The 19,904-nt window shown below is 39.3% G+C and overlaps 1 protein-coding gene across 1 annotated transcript in view; it reads right to left on the bottom strand.

Moving 5' to 3' along the window:
* Nucleotides 1-580: 580 nt before the first annotated feature.
* Nucleotides 581-19,904, bottom strand: part of CUL1 (cullin 1) — a 95,300-nt gene continuing 75,976 nt past the window's right edge. Inside the window, 15 exon segments of the mRNA XM_030551436.1 lie at nucleotides 581-1,212; nucleotides 1,768-1,881; nucleotides 4,164-4,269; nucleotides 6,831-6,913; nucleotides 6,996-7,043; nucleotides 8,614-8,706; nucleotides 11,284-11,415; nucleotides 12,299-12,375; nucleotides 13,883-14,000; nucleotides 15,061-15,192; nucleotides 15,654-15,702; nucleotides 16,034-16,140; nucleotides 16,213-16,292; nucleotides 16,295-16,334; nucleotides 19,829-19,903. Coding sequence (XP_030407296.1) covers nucleotides 1,132-1,212; nucleotides 1,768-1,881; nucleotides 4,164-4,269; nucleotides 6,831-6,913; nucleotides 6,996-7,043; nucleotides 8,614-8,706; nucleotides 11,284-11,415; nucleotides 12,299-12,375; nucleotides 13,883-14,000; nucleotides 15,061-15,192; nucleotides 15,654-15,702; nucleotides 16,034-16,140; nucleotides 16,213-16,292; nucleotides 16,295-16,334; nucleotides 19,829-19,903 — 1,335 coding nt within the window. The 3' untranslated portion in view covers nucleotides 581-1,131.

Genomic DNA, 19,904 nt, shown 5'->3' with positions numbered 1-19,904 from the left:
ATACTAAGGGCAAGAATTTATTTTCCATTTGTAGAGATAGTGAGTACAGAACTCCCACCATTAGAAAACAAGGTTTTGGCTGTATTGCATTTTAATCAGGCTTCCACAGCCAGGAGATTACGTAAGTTTGAAGAAACAATGCTGTAGATGTTAGAGCTATAGTCCTCTTATTCCAAGAGGAAAAAAGATTTTGCTAAATGTTACCAACACACATCCCCAGATTCAAAACTAAAGCATTTATTCCCATTAAATACCTAATTTAATAATAGTTTTGTCTGTGGGAATGTGCATCCAAAATGTATCACTACGCTATTCCTACAAGTGACATGATTAATCTTGGCCAAAAATATTACCTGACAGCATAAGTAGATGAATTTAGTTTCTGTTGTATCCATTTTGAGAGAGTCTGAAACTCAAATGCCAAAAGATTGTTGCATATCTTCCAAGTATCTGCTATTTATCTTAAATTCAGTGCACACTTCTCCCCCCAAAAGCCACAACTACAGAACGATTTTTCAATCCAATGATGTGTTTTGCTTGAATCACAGGGAAAGGAAAGAAAGCAAAACTAACAAATTACTGTAGCTTTCATAATCATTATACCTTTTATTTACATTTAGAAAGTAGTGAAACTTACTTAAAACAATAAAACCAAATGCAACTTGTACAGAAATCTTTTAATTTTTTTTATTTATCACATTAAAAAATGAAACACACTATACAAATGGTTTTTCATAGCAGATTACACATAGGTCCATTCAGACTCGCTCTCAAAGTGCTGCCGACATTTCTAAGTGCCGCCTGTGGGGGCAGCTATTTATCATATAGCCAATGTATTGATTTAAATGCAGTAGCATGCAACCCTTAGTGGAGAAGGGTTTGATTCCTCTCTGTTCTTAAATTAGGTTAAATGGCATTGGTGTCCATATTTACATTCTTGAAATGTATCAATCCTGAGCAGTTCCGATGTAAATCTGAGACTGGCTGATGGGAGTCCTGGTCTCAGTTATTAAAAAGGGAGGTCCAAACGGCAGCAGACTGGCCGCTATGAAGTTCAGTTGTTTTCATTCTTTCCATCACATAACTATTTGCTGAGCATCTCACACAGTCAGACAACTGCTAATAAAAATGCTAAGCCAAGTAACTGTAGGTGTCCTTCTCACCATCCACACGCTCCAAGTACTCCTTCTCAATCAGAATGTCAATGCATTTCTGTAGGGGAGACGTGGAAAGGCAGGGAGTGCGTTTCATAAAACATACCCCAGGCAGGCACTTTGAAACAGATATTTTAAAAGACTTCTCCTGAATACTAGCATTAAAACTATTTAGCAGGGAAATAGCATAAACAACAGGCCATTTAAACTATGGCAATTTACTCTACAGTTTTGACCATGCCCAGAAGAGGCCACTCACAAACATCATTCAATGGAATAAAGGTGACTTGAGACAGTCAGTTCCCTGGGAGACTATTCTGTAAGTGAGCAATAAAATAATTAAACTAAGATGTATCTGGTTCCTTTATTCTGACAACTTATGATTATTTTACAATTCACACTCCAGTATGCTTATTGGCACATGATGAACTCTTTTATTATTTAGCCTCATTGTACCAAAATACTTGGAGAAACTATAAGAGAATAATTAAATGTTTCCTACTTAAAAGTTTAATAGCTCAATAACTTATTTCTTTAATCTTTCTAAAAGCAGTCCATTAACTCAGATGCTTGTTTAAAACAATTAAGATCCATTATTGCTCTTCTGACGTACCTTAATTACTGGAACTCGTGGTTTAAATCTCGAGGACAGCTGAGTTAGAACTTCTCCAAGCAACTGCTGGTGTTTTAGAACCTTTCTCATTTTCATAATTCTCACAATAGCAGCCTAAATAGCAAAGTAGAAACAGACCTTCTTAGGAAGATACAATTTGCCATTCTGGATCAAGCCAGTGGTTCCCAAACTTTTCACTAAGACAACCTAGCAACTCCATTTTGTCTCCTTCTGAGACCCCTCCAGGGTCCAAATTTGTTGGGGGAGGGTGGGAGCAAAATCATAGGCCATTGTCCTCCTCCTCCTCACCCAGCCAAGGACACCAACCAACCACTCACAGCAGCACTCTCCACTGCAACCATGACCTTGTCTCAGTGCAGCACAGTAGCGGCTCCTCCCTATGGGGATTGCATAGGGTTACCAACCTTCCCCGTTTAGCCGAGAGTCTCCTGGAATCAGACCCGATCTCCCAGAGGCTACTGATGCCAAACCGGGAGATTAAGTCCAGAGGCACAGCGGGGCTACAGCTCCCTGCCTACTCTGGCACTGCGCCGCTCTCAGAAGCGGATGGCACGTACCTGCGACCCCGGGGGGGGGAGGGGGGCTGGTTGGTTCTGCACACCTCAAATGCAGATGGGAACCATGGCAGCAGTGCCTGCGGGCAGAGGCAGTGCCTGGAGACCCCTGCCCTCCCCACCTAGGAGCCGCTGTTAGAGGGGTGTGTTGGTCACTTTCAGGAGCTGCCCAAGGCAAGCATTGCCCCATGCACCCCAAACTCCCAGAGCCCAACCCCAACCTCCGGCTCGGCCTGGAACCCCCTCCCACACTCCAAACCCCTCAGCCCAGTGAAAGTGAGTGGGGGGGGGAGAGGAAGTGCAGAGGGAGGGAGGGGCAGGGCAATGGTGTTTCGGTTTGTGCAATTAGATAGTTGGCAACCATAGGATTGCAACGTAGCACATGGGGTCACAGAGCTGCTCAGGTTTGGCCCAGCCTCTCCTCTGTCGTAACAGAGGGGTGGCTGAGCCAAATTAGGGAAAGTAGCGTTTCACCAGATGGCAACACCTGGAGCTGGGCCCAGTCCTACAGGACAAGAGTCACCCCTGAGCAGTAGGCTCACTCTCCAACACACACTCCCCCTTGGGGGCCTCTCTTCTGCACCAGGCTCACAACTCATCTAGCACCTTCCTGTGACTTGCTGTTTGGGAAACACTGTCTTCAGAGCTTTATCATGCCTCTACCAGTGGCTTGTATCTGCTAACGAAAAGGGGGAGGAAAGCACTGACCAACGAGAGGCAATGCATACACACAGAGTTCTTACCGAGAACTTTCAGAGTGTCTGATTAAAACAGTCAACACTCACCATAAGCCTGTTCTTAGGCACGTAAGAATCTACATGATTACAAATGGCTTTGCATAAGCCAGGATTAGTAATGGACATCAATGGCAACATTAGCCAGAACACTGTCAGACAAGCAGCCTATTGAATTAATCTATTTCACTTCAAAATGAGACTCACACTTAGCGCCAATACAACTTTTTCCTCTGCTGGTGGATTTGGAGTGACAGTTGGTACAATACAAGCCAACTCCACTGTGATCATCTAAATCTGAACAACATTCTGAAGTTTACATCTCATCTAGATGTCCAACAAAATCAATGTCTGAATCCTCAGAACCTAAACACTCCTTACTATTCTGTTCAATGTCAGCAACAATGAACAGCCAGCCCCCTACGTGTTCTATTCATAAAAGCTATATATCTGAAAATCCTGTTATGTGTCTTTTGTTTCAAGTTTGTTTCACCCAGGAATATCACATTATTGTGTTCTTTTAGGCATAAATATAGAAAAGCAAGATTCAGCAATATTTTCATGAAAAGTATTGAAGAGTTATGAGATTTAGTTCATGGGCTAAAGTATATTCAGACTCATAGACTAAGGCCAGATGGTACCACTGTGATCAGTTAGTCTGACCTCCTGCATACCACAGGCCACAGGACCTGACCCACCCATTCCTGTAATGCACCATAACCTCTGGCTGAGTTACTGAAGTCCTCAAATCATGATTTAAAGACTTCATGTTAAAAGAATCCACCATTTTGTCTAGCTAAACCAGCAACTGACCCATGTTCCATGCTGCAGAGGAAGGCAAACCCACCCGAGGTCTCTGCCAATATGACCTGGGGGAAAACTCCTTCCTGAGCCCAAATATGGCCATCAATTAGATCCTGAGTATGTGGGCAAGACCCACCAGCCAGACACCTGGCAAAGAATTCACTGCAGTAATCCAGAGTCATTTAGTGTCCTATCTCCGGCAGTTGGGGATATTTGGTACTAGCAGTCGCAGATTGCCTACAATGGCACATGGTTGATCTCATCTCACTACTATCCAACCCACCTGAATCAGTAGTTTCCTGTCTTCTTCTATATTTTTGTGTGTAGTTTCCTGCTCCTGCTTCTGCTCAGTCTTCATTGGCACATTGATGTTTACCCTCAATTTTTTGCTGCCAGGAAAGGGAAGTTAAGTAAATAATTAGCCTAATTTCAAAAAGAAAATTTGAGTGGAAAGTTAGGAGTATCTGATTGCCCCGTCCATTTCCAGATCTACAAAAAGAACAAATTCCTCCCATTTACTCCCAACACAGCTTTTCTTATTTAGTGACATGCGAATAGTCCCACGTTTGGACAAATCCTGGTACAAAAGCACACACTTAAATTGGGAGAACCTGAACATTTAGATTAAGTTTTGAGTCTTCTTTTAAGTAGAAAACCAAAATAGATCTCAAATTATGGTTTTGTTTGAAAAATAACTAAGATAACAAAATATAATGCTTGAAACACAGGAATTATGATCACAAAAGGTAGATAAAAACTACTTGTGCATTTGACTGCCAACGGAGTACAGACTTTAAAACTTAAAAGGAACTTATATCTAGGGGAGAAAAAAAGATTTATCTGCATTACTCAATTCTAAAGTTCATTTATTTTTACCATTCGTATTTGTTCACTATTTACATTTTACTTAGCATGGGACCCAAAACTGCAATTGCATACTCATGTGTAGATCCTGGCACCCATGTGAAACCCTACTGAAGTCATTATGGGTCCATCCATACAGATCAGGGCCTTAAACAGTACAACTCTATATGCCAGTTTCACTTTCTGGTCCTCACCAACTACTAGCACAATGCATATGAGAGAGAGTTTGATACTGCAGGAAAATTTACACATTAAAAACTTTAACAATAAAAACTCAAAACAAAACTTCTATTCGTATTAAATTTGCCTAAAGATAAAACATACAAAGCTTAAGATTTGTTCTGAGAACCGAGAATAACATTTTCAAAAGAGCCAAAACCCTATTTTCAAGAGTCACTTGGGTACTCTAAGTCTCATTGAAAATGAGGCTTGTAAGTTACTTTTAAAAGCAGAATTTTGAAAATTTACCATTTAATCTTCCTCAAGAACAAGCTGTGAACAGTTTGGATTATTGTTTATTTACCAGATCAACTGCAGTTAGTTATCCCACAGACTTTTGGCCTCATTTGGAGTGTAGTGAGAGAGAAATGCAATTGATGCTGCACTCCAATTCTATGAGCATACACATGGGACAACAGGGAATTACAACGTTTAGGAGAAAAGTCAGTAAGTTATTACATTCTGATCCTAGTGAGGAGAGAATGAATTTTGGATTTTTTCCCTCATAATAATGTTAATTAATTTGTCTCAAGTATAGATATTGTTGCAATTACACATTTGTATGTTTTATGAAGATTGGTATAAATCCTGACCCCAAAAAACCAATATTGCAGTTTGATATTTTTCAAATAAGCCATATTTATAAACGGCCCTGTGAATCCACTGCACTGTTGAAAACAGAATTTTACCAATTTAACTGTTTTGAAATTCAAACAAAAGAAGTGGTTGATTTGTAAAGGAGAGTATAAAAAAAGATAGCGAACGTTATATTAAATAAAGCAAAACAGATGGAAATATACCCAGTGTTAGAGAACACTGAACAAGGATGACCATGTTATCTGTTGATCACATTGCTAGTTATTACCATTCCACGTTTAAAATAAGTAACATTATTTCAGAACACTAGACTATAGAATTTGTAAATCTGATATGGCTACAATTACATGTAAATACGAGGTTACTTCTAGACAAAGCGTAACAATAACATCAGTGTTGCCAACACCAAATAATATAATGTTTATGAATTCTTGTTAGAGAGAATACTCAGCCCTCTAGTTTGTTTGGAACAGCCCTCTAGCTGAGATATGGAAGAAAGGAAAAAGATTAAATACAAGGGAGGATTTCTAAATAAAAATTTAATTCATTTCAGTTATTTCATTTCACACAAAAGGTGGTTTATTTAATAGAATGTGGATAAAGTTACATGCGCTACACTAAAAGGTTTCTTAAATAAACCATCATCATCACTATGAAATTCATAACTGAGATTAGGCCTACCCTTCAGCTAAGCACACAATGCTACTGTGCTGTAAGTAGTTTGAGACATATAGCTATAAAAACGGCACTGAAATAACAAGAGCTAACAGAAAGACACTGCAAAGAGAATCTTAGTTTTTAAGGCACTTCAGAGCTCAAAATCTCTAAAGCATAATGATTTTTTCAGCGGCTGTTTTTAATGGCCAGGAGCTTAAAGCTTTGGATTTGGTGTTGTTGTCTTTTTTTTTAAATGAATAAGACCACTTTAAATGTAATTTATTTACTTAGCATGTGTAAGTCAGGACCAATGGGAAAAAAAACGTAGTGATGGCACGCCAGCCAAATGTGTCTATGTGATCAAAGTCTAACTAAATTAAACCAGATTTTACTGTGCCCCAGTGACTAGCAAGAATCAAGAGTTGAAGATGTGAGAGTATGTTTACTGATACTGTGGTGAGTGCCATTCTGTTTGCTTTATAGACCCATTAGAATGCTTGCTCAACCATAACTATAGCATTGCTAAAGTGACACTATAAATAGCAGGAGCTTCAGAGTAACAGATTGTTACCATTTATACACAACTGGTTTATACTATTAGATTTTTTCTTACTTTTTGTAACCAAGATAGAGTTTTATTAAGGTATCTGGCTTCAATTCCACCTCATCCACATTTGCATTTTCATCTTCCAAAACCTACAAGAAACAAACAAATTATTACATATTTGCTATAATGTTTTTCTGTAAATTAAATATGCAAGAAAGCAAAAGAACTTACCAATAACTTTGACTTCAGTAAGATCTGTAGAACTTGTGCCAAGATATCCTACAAGTTACAGGAGAAATTATCAATGCAAACTTAAAATACATTTTTCTTTCAAATGTCCACTAAATTTTGACATTGAGTTATAACAAAATAATTGAAAGGTTCTGCATACTATTCAACTGAAAGGTCCTGCATACTGGAAGTATTCAAATTTCATTTTTCATAGCTACAAAAATACGAACTGCAAGCAGAACTGAAAAAAATCAACAGGTACACAAAACTTGCAAAAGTACAAAATGTCGAGCATTCAGGCAGTGAATTAACAATTGAGAAATACTACAGAAGCTTATGGGAAATATTAAACAACTTTTCATTTTAGAGTATTAAAGACAAAGAATTCCACTTTAGCATGAACCCAATAGTAGATTTTCCCCTTTCTTGTGCCAGACTACTCTGAGGTTCCTCAAATAGGCCAATTTCAAAGAACAGTTCTTTCCAATTACCCCTTTAATGATTCTTTTCCCCACTAAATGGTGCTGACATGCAGCAAAGCATCTATCCGAAGACTATTACATTCATGCTGAGTAAGAACTCAGAAAGTCCACCGTGGCAGATGTCTGAATATTTTTCAGGCCTTATCTACACTGGGGCTTTTTTTCGATTACAAACACTGGAGGCCAGTCCCTGAGGAAGCCGCACCACTGTATATCTCCTGTATAGACATGAAAGCTGCTATTTTCCCTGCTGAAAGTGAACTCAGTTTGAAGCAGATGGATGTTCCATCCATGCAAATAGCAGCTTTATCTGTTTACAACTATGGGTTTGCAATGGGTGCAGCTACATTGGTGTCTGACAATGTCCATAACAGAGGCAATTCCCCAATGCGGACACCACCTACGAATTTTCTATGAAGCATCCAAAACTCTAATTTGTATTCGCAGATTTATTCTCTCTTCGGCAGGTCATTTAAGTTTGCTGACCATGGATAATTGATTTTCCCTCGACATGCCTTAGAAGACCTCACACGAGCCTATTCAAAAGACACACACCTGGTTTTTAACAGTTGAGGTACAGAGTCTGCTTTTGAAGAAACAGTAGGGAACTGCCTCTCCAAGTAAAACACACACTTAGCCAATGCACCTATATTCTCAAAGTGTTCATGTTCTTAATCTTTCAGGATATCAAACAGATGGGAAATTCTAGGAACCTGATAATAAAGGGAGACCCTTACCTTTCCCAAAACAGAAGTTTTAAAATAAAAATACATGCACTAGAAAACCAATGACTAATTACAGGAGCAAAGGAGGGAGGCACAGAGTAATATAATTCTAAAGGATTCAGCATAATGATCAGTGAGACAGTTTCTACACTTCAAGATTTGCTAGAAACCTCAGAAATAAAACCTAGAAGACGTTATGATTACTGGAAACTGAACAGGAAGGTAAGTTGACCAGCGAAGCAGCAACAACTGCTACTGCAAGAACAAAAACTAACATTTGAGTCAAAGGGATCTCACCTCCTGCTCCCCTTTTCAGGACAGCAATAAGTGTGCTGAACCCCATGAAAAGAGACTATACATTGCAGTGGTAACATAAAACTAGTGTAATACAATACATAATTAAGACACTACCATTTTTATCTGAGTACTGTCTGTCAGCTGTTGAACAGTATAGGCGTCTTCTGTGTTGTACTGTAGTAGGATTGCCATCTGGAACGTCGATGCCTTCCAGACCCCCAAAAAAGAAAAGAAAGGCCAAATATAAAATCTAAGTGAAAATATGCATAACTTGAATGTGAATTTGAACTTGACTGCCTTGGAAAATTCACCAATCATGAACACAAACACAGAGACACACAAACACTCCCCCACCCAAACTAAACAGTTATGGCTAGGCAAAAAAAAAGGGTTCATAATACTCAATTTGAAAGATTCATCGCTTTAAAAAAGTGAGTATGTAAAGTACGGTACTTTTAAATGATCCTTCGTATCCAAGCCCACCATTTCTTCTCTGCTATTAAACAGCATTCAAATGGATGTTTAAGCAAAAATCTAGTTCTCAAAGATGTACTATTTTTAAAAAATGGGAGCTAAGGACTTTTTTGGAAAGATTCTGAATAAATTTTCCTCTATGCCTAAATACAATGAGAAAACAAATAGGCATAATGTTTGCAGCACAACTAAAAACAGTGAGACATATTCATGCCTTCAGATATGTCTACACAACACAAACGTCAATGAGAGTTGTACGTGTGAACGATAACTGAGAACTGAAATATTAGGCTCACATTTTCAGATTACGCTCTTTAAAGAGCTTCATGGAACTGCCAATAAAACATATGATTTGCTATTTAAAATGGGAGATAAATCTTCACACCCAGAACCTTAAATGGAATCATTACGCAATGCAGCAAGTCTCTCTGTAAGATATTTCGCATGCGCCCACCTTTGTATTACCAACGTTCCAGTATGCTTTAAATACAAATCTTAAGACTGTGACCAGTCGAATTACTTGCAGACAGTTCCTTCTGTGTATCGTGGTGACAAAACTGTAGCTCTCTTTTTACCCATACATTTTCTGATTTCAAAATATTCCCCCTCAATTTGTTACCCAATTATAAGTATTTTCCATTTTATCCTTAATGTAAAATCTAGACACTGACTATTGGATTTCACTACATGACATTAGAAACATTTTACATACAACTGTAGATGAGAATAATTTCATCAAGGCCTATGGGTAAGTGCCCTGTAGTTCATAAACACACCTACGGTTTGTTCAAGTTTATCACCAGTAGTATTAACAATATAAATGTACATTAAATGCATAAGTTCAATAGTCTGAGTAAGGTATTTGAGAAGGCAAAAGTCTCAATTTATTTTAGATACTCAGATAAAAGACCTGATCCCACACACAGTTATGCACCACACGTAGTTTTAAAGTCAACTGGATTACTCATGTGAGTTAAGCAATGTGCATAAATGTTTTTCAGAGTGGCCAGGCACAATACACACACGTTTTGGGGTCTAACACTATGACCTAGGAATCTGATTTCCCTGCAAGTGTCCAGATACTCATGCTAGCTCTCATCCAGCTGGTGCAAGTATAAATAGCAGTGCAGCCATTACAGCATGAACAGCAGAGGCACAGCTGATCCGTGCCAAGTACACACATGCCTGAAAACAGTGGGCTGAACCTTGCCCTCCACTGCCACTACCCATGCTACTGCAGCGACACTGCTACTGGATGAGAGCTAGCAGAATATGTATACATGAGCAGGGGAATCACATCCCAAACTCGTAATATAGACATAGCCTTAGAGAATTACAGAAATTATTAAATGAATTTAAAATGCTAACGTCAACTCCCATTATATGGCGTTTACTCACTTTGTTTCAGGTGTTCAGACAAGTACAAAATAGAGCTGAACGTACCTTATATTTATATTAGGCTGTTTGTGTGTTGACATAGGTAGTCGCCGTTTAATTCAGGACAGAATCTAAGTCAGATTTAGTCCCTCCCCGGAAACCAGAAGCTTACACCATACCGAATAACTTTGGGAGAAAGTGAGTACTCAGCCATTTTAAAAAGGAGTATAAAATAGGTAGTGGGGTTATAAAACCCTTAACCCACTGATCTCACTTTTTTTAAAATACAATTTATCTTCTTAAAATGGATACCTCGGGACTGCTGGCACACAAGGATTAAGACAAGCTGGAAAGCTTCTTGAAATAAAGCAATGGAAAAACTTTTAAGGCCAGATTTTCAAAAAAGCTCAGCACCTATTTAGGCACTAAAATGAAGTGGGAAGGATTTTCAAAGGCAGCCTTTCAAGGTTTTGAGCACTTTAAAATCTGCCTACTTTATTTTTTATGTCTAAGTGGGTGCAGAACTCTTCGGAAAATCTGGCCCTTAAACACTTTAAAAGGAAATGCAGTGATATGCATAATTTTTACATGATTTTCCTTCTCACTGTTTAACCACCTCCGAAGTTTAGAGCTAAAATATATTTCCTAATTTTTTCTCCACAATTGTGCACTGATGTTTTGCTATTGTAGCGATGCTTGTGAAGGTTTGCCTCTTATTTTGAAGATACGTGAAGTATTTATTCTGAAACTTTTCTCCCCAATACACAGAATTACATACATATTTTGTCTGACATATACCAAAAAAACAGATCAAGACAGGGACTTCCAACAGCAAGGTCCCTCTACATAACAGCTTGGAAGAACTCATCACAAAAATGTTTAGACTAGTGAATTATTCACTAAACCTTTCCACTAATACAAGGTTATTCTTACCTGTAATGTGTATCTATTTTTGAAACAGTTGGTAACCAGTTCCCCTTTGGATAGCTGATACAACCAAGTCAATTTTCTTCCACTATGACGACTGGCATAAAAAGCTGTAAATCTCTGATAACTGCGTTCCAACTGTATAAAAAAAAAAAAGAAAAAGAAAAACCACTGCATTTTCACACTTTGAAGTGTATTTGAATCTACAGTGTGTAATTCAATCCAGACCATGCTATATGTTAAGTCATTTCTAGGGGGGCCCAGATAGAAAATTTTAAAAAAGGTTATTCAGACTTGGATATGAGTTTCCTTTTGTGATCAACTTCACTTTAAGTGCCATATGGAAAGAAAAAGAAAACAAGCTTATTGTTCTTTTGTTCCTTTGCAAAGTATTAAGGAGGGCCTTAAAGGTCATTTACTTTCCCCCCCACTTCTCCTCCCCTACTCATTTGTTAAGTTAGAAATTCAGGTCTTATCTAGCCTGAGGACCAGAGTGACTGGAAAAGCAGTCATGTCATCTCAAGAATCAACAGAATGAAAGCTGAGTAACTGAGAGGGTCAAAGTTTCTTAATAAAAACAAGAGCTTTAAAAGCATACACCCATTTTATTTTAATGACTACTGAACGTTCTGGAGGAAGGCCATCTTGTTTAAAGATTACGAGTGCCTCATGGGTAACAAAGAAGAATTACACATCTCAGACCTCCTCCTTGGGAGGTCCTCCAGCACAATTAGGAAAGACAAGACTTGACATTTCTGATACTTCGAAAATAAAAAAAAATAAGCAGGAAAAAAATATTTCAGGCTCTCTTTATACACCATAAAACAAGAGAGATTAAAATCTAGGTTTTTTTTATTTGAATAAATCCTTTGCAGGTCACCTTTAACGGAGGCAAAAATGTTCAAGTCATGACATTTTATGTCAGAAAACACTTGGAAATTCATTTTAGGTCATCTTTGAGAAAAATTTAAATTGAAACTTTAGTTTATTTAATAGAAGATTAAAAAGCTTATCACCTCACCTCAGAAGGTAGAGCAAATGTGCAGGACTGTTGAAAGGGCCATGATCCAGAACTGAGAACCTGTATACTGAAATCCACTGGAAAAGAAATGTACATAGATTAACAGGCTAACAGCTATCTCCCCTTTGGTATTACGGACCTGTCAATGTGCAGTTTGGGAGAGGTCAGCTCAAACAGGAGAGGTTTCTGTGTTGCCTCACCTGACATGGTGATGACACTAATATCAAAAGACAATGGGTAAGTATTACTATTTATAAAACATATTGTTAAAATTAAAGATACTGTGTGAGGCAAAGATAGGGTTGAGAGGTCAGATGTGTATTTACTCAGAATCTAAGTCACAATTCCCTGATATTTGCATGCATTTAATCTCATTCATTACCCTGTTAGCTTTTATTTTCTCTTTTCCAAAAGGAACATTTTCAAAATTAATGCATAACCATTTAATTAAAAAATCTGCTATTGGCAAGAACACAAGTGGCAAATTTATGTTTGTCAATTGCTTTTGAGACTCAGAGTGCATCTATAATGGGGCAGAAAAAAAACCCAACAGCGAGTCTCAAGAGTTCAGGTCAACTGACTCAGGCTTGCGGGACTAATGCTACAGGGATAAAAACAGAAGTGCAGCCGCAGGGGCACTGGAAGCGGGAGCTTTGAGGTGGCCATGGCCCCATCACTTTTTACGTGCCTTGAGGATGAGCGACAGGGCAGAGATAAGTGCATGGGGGGCAGGGCCTCAGAGGAAAGAAGCGGAGCAGGGGATGGGGCCATGGAGTGGGTGCTGTTTGGCCCCCCCACTTTTAGGCAGATTCTGGTGCTCCTGCGTAGACGTTCTCATTCAGGTTGGAGCCCAGGCGCTGAGACCCAGCAAGGAGGTGTGGATTTCAGAGTCCAGGCTCCAGAACTAGTAGGAACATATACATTCTATTTTTAGCTCTGTTGACCTGAGGTCTGAGACTTTTTTGTGCAGCACAGAAAGACTCTGAGATGCAAGGCAGAAGTGAATATATCATGTATTATAAAATAAAATTATATAAAACCTGAAGTGGGCCTTGCACAACATGGAACATAATTAAGTAAAAACCAAGTGATAACTCTATCAAGAAGAAACTCAGATTCAGAGGTCTCTGATTTCAAAGCAACAGGACTAAATACTGAGCTAAAGGAAGACCTGTCGTTTTGCAGTACTATTCCTACAAGTCTCCCTGTCTAAGCAATGATTTTGGTCAAAGGAAAAAACATTTAACAAAAACACCAGGCTTCACTTTTAGCAGAGGAGGATACACTATGTTGAATCCTCTCTCTGTAACAGCTAACCCCACTGTGATCTGTGAAACTAAAAGGAACCTGTCCCTATCAGGAAGCATGAGGTGCTGTTTGAAGACAGTGAACAGACCCAAAAAAAGTCTATCCAAGCTGAAGTTTTAATAACTCTAGCTTTAAGTGGCATGCTATATGAATCAAATACATCCCTCATTCAATATCTGGTCATTTCCCCTTGCATCTCTACAATTAAGGGAAGGTGTGGCTAATTTAACAATAATTCAGCTTTTAAGAGAAAGGTTATATTAAATTTATACTTACAATCTAATGGTTCTGAATTTGTCAAGTGCTTTTTAAATTGCTCGTTCAAGTCCTTGCTTACACCAATGTCTTGGAACATCCTCTGAAGTTTAGAGGTGTACTCAAAACCACAAGCTTGCTGTAATTAAAGAGCACAGCTTTGTCTGAAAGACCATGTATTTTGACACGGGGAGAACAAACAGAACAAGAAGAGGTTTTTTTGTTTTTGTTTTTTTTGACTGGAATCAATTTTGCTGGAGGAACATATCACAACCTATTTCCTGCATGTCCAAAAATCACTCAAAGTTCTGAACCCATTTAGACAAGTCGTGTTATTTTAACTGCTTTTTCTATAACTGTTCTGCCACCAAAAATGTGAGATCAACATTTTAAAAATTAAAATAAATCAGCCAGGAAACACTGTCATGAAAATCTACCAGTCTCAACATCTGGTCTACTTGGTAGCCCTTTATAACAATTATGAGAACGAAAAAGTTACTGATATTTTATTCTCCCTTCAAAAAACTGCATACAAGCAAGCTTTGGCAAGATTGTTGTAAACAGCAGCACAGTTATGCAAAAAAATTATAAACTCAGCTGTATTGATTAATGATTCTTTCGCTTATTGCCGATGTCAAATTGCAACACAGAAAAAAATCAACTGTTCTTAAGGTAGTATTCAGGGTTATTGAAAGAAGTGGCAGACTGGGGAGCTGTTTCAGCAGTTGTTTGCTTGGGTAGCAGGCCTGCTTAAAGATCTCATTCCAAAGCAAGACATACTGACTGCAAATCCATGGGGTCAAAAGACTTGTGAACTTTACATTTTGCATTTTTCTGATCAAAAATACATATATGCATCGTGCGTGGAAAGGTAACAGTGCCTCCCCTAGTGCTAAGGCCTGGTCTACACTAGGGGGTGGGGTCGATGTAAGATATGCAACTTCAGCTACGGGAATAGTGTAGCAGAAGTCGAAGTATCTTATTTCGACTTACTTCCCTGTCCTCACGGCGCGGGATCGACGGCTGCGGCTCCCCCTGTCGACTCCGCTACCGCCACTCACCCCGGTAGAGTTCCGGAGTCGACCAGAGAGCTTTCAGGGATCGATATATCGCGTCTAAATGAGACACGATATATCGATCCCCGATAAACCGATCGCACATCCGCCGGATAGACATACTCTGAGAAAAGGAAGACTTACCTTGAGTTTGGAGATCATGCTTGCTTCAGCATCATCACTAGCACTGTTCTGGTGTACCAGTCTCTTTGCTAGCATTTTAGCATAGAATTTTTGAAACACATCTTTGTCTTCAATGTACTTGAATACAACCATCTGGAAAAGCCAAAAAACCTTTTTACAAAAGGAACACACCTGAAAATTTTTATCAAATCCAATTTTTAACTTCATTAAAAGTATCATACATTTTAGTGTCAATTATTTTTGAAATGTAAATTAAGTCTTTTTTTTTTTACATGTTAACCTTCTGAATTGTTCAGAAGAGATAAAATGGTTTTACACCATAATACCATTAAAGAGAATGTTGATTCTGTTCAGCTTCTGAGGTACACTATTGATTGAAGGTTTTTTTGTTTGTTTGGTTTTTTTTTTTGTTTTGTTTTTTTTAAAAAGACTTTGGCAACATTTTTTAAAAACGTTACCAAAAGCTTTAAGCAATGAAATACACAGAATAAAAAGGTGTTGACTGCACATGACCTGCAACCTCCTTGATGACCTTAAAATTATTATAAAATGTAAGAGTTTATGTAGAAGAAAACTCTATTTAAGAATCTTACCACTTGATTGAGTGTATCTTCTAGCTCTGCTTCTTCTGGATTCTTTGAGCTGCAGTCAAAGAAGTGCATTACTGAGCAAATTTATTATTCATAGCTTATGAATACTGTTACAGTCTAGATTCATGACTTGTGAACTGAAACTTAACTGCAATATGGAATTTTCTTTGGAAAACAACGTTTTTCAAACACGTTCCTATTCAACTTCTTATAGAGACTTTTCAAGCAATTACTGCATTATCTTTTTTGCTTGAATTAAGTATTTCACAACAAATATTTCTACAGATGCAATGTGTAATTTCACTTCACAACTATAGCAACTAATTTTTAAATCAAAAAAACCCACTAGAAAACTAATTTTTAACTTTCCCTGTAAAACATACCTTTTCTTTAGCAAGGAATCACAATATCGTGCCAGCAACTCTGGAGATTTACTGGATGACTGAGCCATTTTTGTCACTGCATTATTATTTATAAATCGACCACAAGCCTGCAAATTATACAAGAAAGTCAAAGTTTTGGAAATCCCCTAAATCAGAGTGATCTAATGGTTACCACAGACATTAAACATACATTACCTTATCCGTGCAGCCACAAAGCCAGCATCATTGTTGAAGGCAGACATGACTAGAGCAGTATATTCTTATGGACATCCAACACTGTCTGTACGTACATTTTTGGATCCTGAAAGAGAAAACAGCCTGTTGCTTACAATACAAACATGTTCACTTTCTGCAAGTTTTCTCCAATGTCTTCTTACGCAGGTTATAGAAAGTTTACCAAAAAAAAAAAAAAAGGGTGTGTGTGTGTAAGAGATTAGAAGTATTTTTTAAAAAACAGAAATAGGTTCTAGACTATTAAGAGCATTCAAGTGACAAGGAAAACTTATTCTAGTCATTACTACAGTAAACGCTATCTATATGTCCCCTGCTCTGTTTTACCACATTCTGACACATATTTAATGTAATAGCAGTGTCAGATGATGACCCAGTACATGTTTTAAGAACAATTTCACTGCAGATTTGACAAAACGCAAAGAAGGTACCAATGTGAGATTTCTAAAGACAGCTGAAGCACATTCCAAAATCTGAGAGGGACGAGGTATGAAACATGCTTTCAGAAGTTCCTTAAAAGAGCAACAGTCTGATGTGTAAACTACAGAACCCGAACCACCAAAAAGAGAAGTCAGCCTTCTGCTGGTGGCATATGTACTCATGATGATGAAAACAGATGTGCATTGGTGCACACTGTTTTGCACTGTTATCGAGCAGAACCCTTCATCAGCATGGATGCATGTCCCCTGGAATGGTGGTTGAACATGACGGGACATATGAATCTTTAGTGCATCTGGCACATAAATATCTTGTTATGCCAGCTAAAACGGTGCCACTTGAACACCTGTCCTCACTTTCATGTGACATTGTGAAGAAGAAGAGGGCAGCATTATCTCCTGCAAATGAAAACAAACTTGTTTGTCTGAGTGATTTGCTGAGCAAGAAGTAGGACTGAGTGGACTTGCAGGCTCTAAATTTTACATTGTTTTATTTTTGAATGCAGTTTTTTTTGGTACATAATTCTACATTTTGTAAATTCAACTTTCATGATAAAGAGATTACACTACAGTACTTGTATTAGATGAACTGAAATACAATTTTTTTTTACAGTGCAAACACTTGTAATAAAAAAATATATAGTAGCACTGTATACTTTGTATTTAAGTTGAAATTGAAATCAATATATTTGAAAATGTAGAAAACATCAAAATATTTAAATAAATGGTATTCTATTGATAACAGTGCAATTAATTGTGCAATTAATCTTTTAAATCATGAGATTAATCGAGATTAATTTTTTAGTCGCTTGACAGCCATAGTTTAAAGTTATTTAAATACTATTTGGTGAGGCAATCTCAACCTCTGTGGATTGAAATCAGGTGCCTCATTACATGATTTCTGTACAATTGCAATTATGATTAATCAGCACTACTTTCTTTACTAAGAAGATTGTACTAGTAAATTGTTGTAGATGGAGGATATGAGAGAGACAGATGGGTGAGGCAATATATTCTAACGACCAACTTCTATGGTGGAAAGCATAAGTTCTTCTTCGAGTGCTTGCTCATATCCATTCCAATTAGGTGTGCGTGTTGCAGCGTGCACGTTCGTCGGAGACTTTTACCCTAGCAACACTCGGTGGGCCAGCAGGTCGCCCCCCTGGAGTGGCGCCGGTATGGCGCCTGATATATACCCCTGCTGGCCCGCCCGCTCCTCAGTTCCTTCTTACCGCCCGTGTCAGTTGTTGGAACTGTGGAGCACGGCTAGCCATTCTCCACCTCCCTAGCGTTCACTCTTCTACATTTTGGACTACGTGTGGTCTCTCAGCAACGGGCTTGGCGATCTCCTCTCTGCGCGTCCATCTCGCGGCTATATCCACCTTCCATCCAGGCGAGGCTGCCAAGTCCGTGTTTTCCCACCCTATGGTGTCAAGATTCATCAAGGGCCTGGAGCGACTACACCCTCAGGGTCAAATGGCCTACCCCTACTTGGGACCTGAACCTTGTCTTGACCAGGCTCATGGCGCCCCCCTTCGAACCCTTAGCCACATGCTCACTGCTGTACCTTGTCCTGGAAAGTGGCCTTCCTAGTCGCTATCACATCGGCTCGCCGAGTCTCGGAGCTTTGGGCTCTGACCGTGGACCCTCCGTATACGGTGTTCCATAAGGACAAGGTACAGCTGCGACCGCACCCGGCGTTCCTCCCTAAGGTCGTCTCCGCCTTCCACATTAACCAAGACGTCTTCCTGCCAGTCTTTTACCCAAAGCCGCATTCATCCCGAAGAGAGCAACAGCTCCATTCCTTGGATGTCCGAAGGGCTCTCGTGTTCTACACTGAGAGAACTAAACCCTTCAGACGTTCACCACAATTGTTTGTGGCAGTAGCGGAATGCATGAGAGGCATGGCAATCTCCTCCCAGCGTATCGCATCATGGGTCACATCCTGCATCAGGACATGTTACGACTTGGCCTGCGTGCCAACGGGGGCCCTTACCGCCCATTCTACCAGGGCTCAGGCTTCCTCAGCCGCGTTTTTGGCTCATGTCCTCATACAGGAAATCTGCCGTGCGGCCACATGGTCTTCTGTGCACACCTTCGATCACACTATGCACTGGTCCAGCAAAGCTAGAGACGATGCCGCTTTCGGCGCAGCGGTTTTACAGTCCGCACGTCTTGCTCCGACCCCACGCCTACGTAAGGCTTGGGAATCACCTAATTGGAATGGATATGAGCAAGCACTCGAAGAAGAAAAGATGGTTACTCACCTTTGTAACTGTTGTTCTTCGAGATGTGTTGCTCATATCCATTCCACACCCGCCCCTCCTTCCCCACTGTCAGAGTAGCTGGCAAGAAGGAACTGAGGAGCGGGCGGGCCAGCAGGGGTATATATCAGGCGCCATACCGGCGCCACTCCAGGGGGCGACCTGCTGGCCCACCGAGTGTTGCTAGGGTAAAAAGTCTCCGACGAACGTGCACGCGGCGTGCGCACACCTAATTGGAATGGATATGAGCAACACATCTCGAAGAACAACAGTTACAAAGGTGAGTAACCGTCTTTTTTTGAGAGCTACAGACTTGAAAAGAAGCTCTATGAAGCTCAAAGCTCGTCACTTCCATTAACAGAAGTTGATCAACAAGAGATATACCTCAACCACCTGGTCTCAATTTCTATAACCACATTCAGCATACATAATACTGTACGCATCAGGTAAAAAGGGCAAACAAATTCATTAAAAAGCTTACAAGTTGAGAGGCACAAGTACATGTGATGCTGTACAGAGTAAAGAAATATGTGGTCATTAGACCTAGAATGTGTCTTGAAATGGCATGTTTCATGGTTTTTGAAGGGAGGAATTTATTCAAAGGGTTAGTTCAAGCAAATGGGTCAACGTAAACAAAGGCAAAAATTGAGCAGTGGAGGTGAAGGAGGAAAAGAAGGAGGTTGGCAAAAAAAAGCAGTAATACAGTTGTACTGCAGTTATTTTATTTTCAACCTACTGTTACCATTTAGTCCCAGCTGTTTTATTCTGAAGGAATACACACACAGGACTATCAGAGGCATTCACCTCTCACAAAATGAGCTGTTAGCAGTCAGATACAAAACTACATCTGAAAAGATACTTGCATTTAGAGCAGCTTCTCCACATTTCTCAATAGCAGCCTAGACCTGATTATGAATGTGCGTTTCCAAGAGTTTTTTT

This window comes from Gopherus evgoodei, chromosome 2, assembly GCF_007399415.2.
Source record: "Gopherus evgoodei ecotype Sinaloan lineage chromosome 2, rGopEvg1_v1.p, whole genome shotgun sequence".
Classification (NCBI taxonomy): Eukaryota; Metazoa; Chordata; order Testudines; family Testudinidae; genus Gopherus; species Gopherus evgoodei.
The sequence above is the reverse complement of the archived record's forward strand: the minus strand, read 5'-3'. Positions and strand labels throughout refer to the sequence as shown.